Below are 4,543 nucleotides of genomic sequence, written 5' to 3'. Positions count from 1 at the left end.
TTTATATTTATTGGTGTTTATGCTTAAACTCTGTTTGATATGCAAAATGGCCTCTTGTAGGCAGGTGACATAAAACATTGAAAAATAAACAGAAAGGAATAATGGACAATTCTGTCCCAAGTAATATTATAGTATAGCATTTTCAAAAGATGTCAGTCTTTTTGCAAACAAACAGATTCATTACATCTTATAGAACCACAGTGGAAAACAGCATATTCTCCCCATTTTAAAGATGGAGAATCTGAAAATAAGCTTTAGGAACTCAAAATCATTCCTGTAAGAAAAAAGCAGAAAAGTGCCAAAGGAAGCCATACGTTGATTAAATGTCTGCTTATATACTTCTAATGGAATACCATTCCAACCTTGTGATGCATATACTGAGATCAGAAAAAAAATTCTCTACCAAGAAACTTTCTACCACTGGTAACACCCACAAATGCTCTTTTGTGCATTCTCTAGTCCCAGGTATAAGCACCTTTGCTCATATTACGTATAACTTCTGTAGAAGAACAGGTCCCTATCAGAACTGTGGCTGCAGGTGATAAAGAACTAGCTCAAGCACAAAGGGAGATCTGTGGGCTCATGTATAGACATGGATGGGGGGAATATTGTCTTAAGTTTCTAAACCTTGTTTTCAGATTCTCCATCTTTAAAATGGGGAGAATATACTGTTTTCCACTGTGGTTCTTTAAGATGTAATGAATATATTTGGTTGCAAAAAGACTAACATCTCTGAAAACGCTAAACCATAATATTACTTGCACTAAAACATGAAATCCAAATCACCAGGATGATTCCTCCCTATACCTCTTGTGTATTTGTGCCAGATTCTTTATTTCAAACAGTAGCTAAGCTGGTTGGTTGTGTGTGTGTGTGTGTGTGTGTGTGTGTATGTGTATGCATGAATAATGAGAGTGGGTATTAAAACCAGACAAAATTCTTTTAGCTTTGTGGCCAAAGAAGAGTAAGAAAACTGACTTCTCTCTCATTTATTGTTTTTAAATGTTGTAGAAATAATCTAAATGGTACATCCTGGATCATGTGCTAATATCTGGGAATGAGCAAAGTAGACAGAGGAGAGGTATCAGAAGTGGCATATCCTGGGAACCTGCCCACTCCTTTAGCCAGGGGGTAAGTCTGTTTCTAGAGAGTAAACACAGATAGATGCTAGGCAAACAGGAGACACTCCGAAATGCAACAAAACTCAACAAACTACTGGGAAATTAATTAATGTATGTCTATCATAAAGGAAAATATTAGGTGAGAGCAAAAAAATTAACACATGAAACCTTCATTATTTTTCTAGGAACAAGGTGTGGACTTTAGTTAGGTAATGATTCATTTGCTTGTTTTAGAAGGACAATATCTCTTCTTTGGTAAGATAAAGAGAAAAGAAGCAATTTGATTAAAAGTGATAATGGATGCCTTTATCATTAGCTATTCCAACAACATCTCTATTGCATAATTCACATCTTTAACTGCATCATCCCCAAGTGAGAAACAGGACAAGTACACTGATCTCTATCAACTTGGAATCTTTATTGTATTTCTTAATGCAGTTCTTAACATTATAGTACACTCTCTGATCAAGAATATTAAAACATCTATTTAAGTTTTGCCAATGTTTAGAACTTTTTTAGAATCACATCATGTTAAAGTAACAGACTGGAATGATAAACAAGTAAGTTTGAACATATAACAACCATCAATAACATAACTTTTTTCTAAATCATAACTCTAATATAGATAAATATTACTCTCAGTGGAACTTGTACAGTCTAAGATTTATTTTAAAAGTACTATGCAGTCAGCCAGAAAGGCTGTCTTTTGTGCAAAGTGTGCTACTCACAAAAAAAATCTCTCTTCTTCCTTGAATATTGTACATAACACAATTCTAGGCATACCTGAAGAGGAGTGAGTTCCAATAACAGTCATCACCTAAAAACGTGCATAAATTCCTGCCAGAGGAATGATATATTGCATGGTATTCTGCCTTCCTCTGTCCAGAGACCTGCTGGCTGGACTGGTTTCAGGGTGTCTAGACTTTCTCCCATCAGATGCCCAGGATACTTCTGAAGCAATCCCCCTGGTATTGAGGAAACCTCTGAAGAAACGTCCTTTACAAGATTAATCTGCCATGTCTATCCCCTGACATTAAAAATTCACCATCTCTTCAAATCTCAGGTTTGTCCATCATTATTTCCCCGGCTTGATTATGGCTGAATTAAAAGTACTTTATTAAAGGAAGTAGCTTAGGCAGAAAAACCACTGTTCTGTAGAAAAGTCATTCAATATTTAGAAACTTTTCTGAGCAGAAATCAGAGCCTAAAAAAAATGTATCTTTTATTATTTTATTTTTTTTTAACTCTGCTGTCACTGTGATTAAGGACTCATGACAAATTACCACAATTCTTCTTGACCTAGGAGGAGGTATTGTATAAGTAGTCCACTGGGCCTCTGTAACAGGGAAGTAATCTTAAGGATCCAACTAGATAGAAAGAAATAGTGCACTGTTTAAAACAGAGAAAACTTTCCTAGCAGATCAGTTAGGTTTCTAGCCCTCTTCCCATAGTTAGCTTAGCCTTTGGCAAAGCACAGATGGATGGTTAGTTGTCTATTACGGCAGCTTCTTGATGGTATGTCAACAGCAATAGATCCTACACCGTTTGGTCTTTCCCACAAACAAGTTACTTCTTCTGCCAAAGACATCCCTGCTTGTTTTCTTGGGTATCTATTTAGCTACAAGAAGGATGGGAGGAAGGAGGATGGTCTGGGCAGACCGTAGGCAAAAAATCAGAGGAGCCTGAAGGGAAAACAATCATGAAGATAGTATTCTTCCTAATCACATACATATTATTTTTCTTTCACAAGTACTAAACCATAATTTAGGTATAAGGGAAAGCATACCAATGAAACTCTTCCTAGGGCCCATCTTAGTAAATACTGCATATAACTTAGCATAGCACACATGAAAAAGATACATCCAATGTGAGCACCAATGGTAAAGACAACCTTCTAAGCACTTAGAAAATAAGATAATCATAAATGTTTTCCTTTTGTTTTTCATTAAAGTATCATAGTACACTTGAGAGAACAAAATCTATATGGCTGCATAAATCATGAAATACCAGACAAAAACTAGTCAAAAACTGCTTGTTAAATATACAATTATGATCCTGACATTCTTTCAATTAAATCCTCTGTTCTTAAATTGAAAAACTAGCAGCCTGGGGCCAACGTCTACTCCATATTTCAAGTTGTGATTTGCTGCATTGGCATGAGTTTTGGTGAAACCTGGTAAAAGAAAAAGGAAAAAAAAAATCAAATCATGAAAAACCACATGGTATGTACAACTTTAAATTTCCAAACCCAAATGATAAAGGCAATTAGCAAACTTGCTATGGACATTGCCTAGAGTTTCACTATTATTTTTCATTCTGAAACACCAACACAGGGAACTCCTGTTATGTTTGCATTTGGAGTCTTTAGGGGTTTTCATCCTTCTTGTATTACAATTCCATATTAAAGACAACTGGGCAAGGCAGCAAAGAGGGTGCAGAAAAGGAGCAGAGAGACAAACAAAGGGTCCTGCTCTCCAAGACCTCCACTGCATGGATCAGGGATCTCCAAGACTGATGCCTCAGAGACTTATTCAAGACCCAGTGCCAAGCACAAGTCTCTATGTTCTCCAAACATAGAGATCCCGTCAATCTGCAATTTATGTAATCTGTGGGCCACGTGGATACACAGTAATGAAAATCTATGATCAATGATAACTCTTACCAGAAACTTCATCATCAGGACAGAAATGATGCAAAAGCAGTAAAAGGACTCCAAGTCACTACAAAGAGGTGGGAACAGCACTAACTATTTAACACTATTAAATCTTGATTGTAATTACGTGAAGTGTCTAGAACAGCAAGTACATTCCTGGGAATCTCATTAAAGTACAGAAAAATGAGAACAGGTCTACACTCACAGCATGGATGAAGCAGAAATATGGCTTAATTGTGACAGATCATTCAAAGTATGGTACCAGCTCCAGATTTCTTAATTCAATATGGCAAAGATCCATTAGATCCCAGTCAGGAGCAAACACTGGGGAGCACAGTAGCGAATATTAAAACTTAGGTGATTTTCTGAGTATCTCATAGATGTGGCAATGGAAGTGGGCCAAATCAGCATTTTGCTTCCAGGTTAAACAATATTTTGTAAAATTAACAAATTAATGAATGAGTGGATGACTAGAGGTAAAGGTCAAAGAACTAGAAAAAAACCTTAAAAAGGTAAAGTCAGTATTAGAAATCGAAAGAACAGGAAATTAATTGGCTCTGATGTGGTTAAATATTTTTAGTTCATTTATAAATAACTGCTGTATTAATCACATGTCAAGAGTTAATGCCCTTTCTTCCACTTTTCTGCTAAAATGAATAATAACACTAAAAAAATAAACAAAATTTAAAAAAAGAATAAAGATCAGCATAGTTTGTCATACAGCTTAGGATGAGAGATCATTCAACCTTGCCTTTTTTTTTTTTTTTTT

The 4,543-nt window shown here is 35.7% G+C and overlaps 1 protein-coding gene across 1 annotated transcript in view; it reads right to left on the bottom strand.

The window, feature by feature from the left end:
- Positions 1 to 1,520: 1,520 nt before the first annotated feature.
- Oxct1 (3-oxoacid CoA-transferase 1) overlaps positions 1,521 to 4,543 on the bottom strand; it is a 136,697-nt gene continuing 133,674 nt past the window's right edge. The window contains exon 17 of the mRNA XM_015490474.2: positions 1,521 to 3,294. Coding sequence (XP_015345960.1) covers positions 3,253 to 3,294 — 42 coding nt within the window. The 3' untranslated portion in view covers positions 1,521 to 3,252. The remainder of the gene's footprint in view (positions 3,295 to 4,543) is intronic.

Source organism: Marmota marmota, unplaced genomic scaffold (genome assembly GCF_001458135.2).
Source record: "Marmota marmota marmota unplaced genomic scaffold, marMar, whole genome shotgun sequence".
In the NCBI taxonomy this organism is placed as follows: domain Eukaryota; kingdom Metazoa; phylum Chordata; class Mammalia; order Rodentia; family Sciuridae; genus Marmota; species Marmota marmota.
Note: the sequence above shows the minus strand (reverse complement) of the source record. Positions and strands in the feature narration are given on the sequence as shown.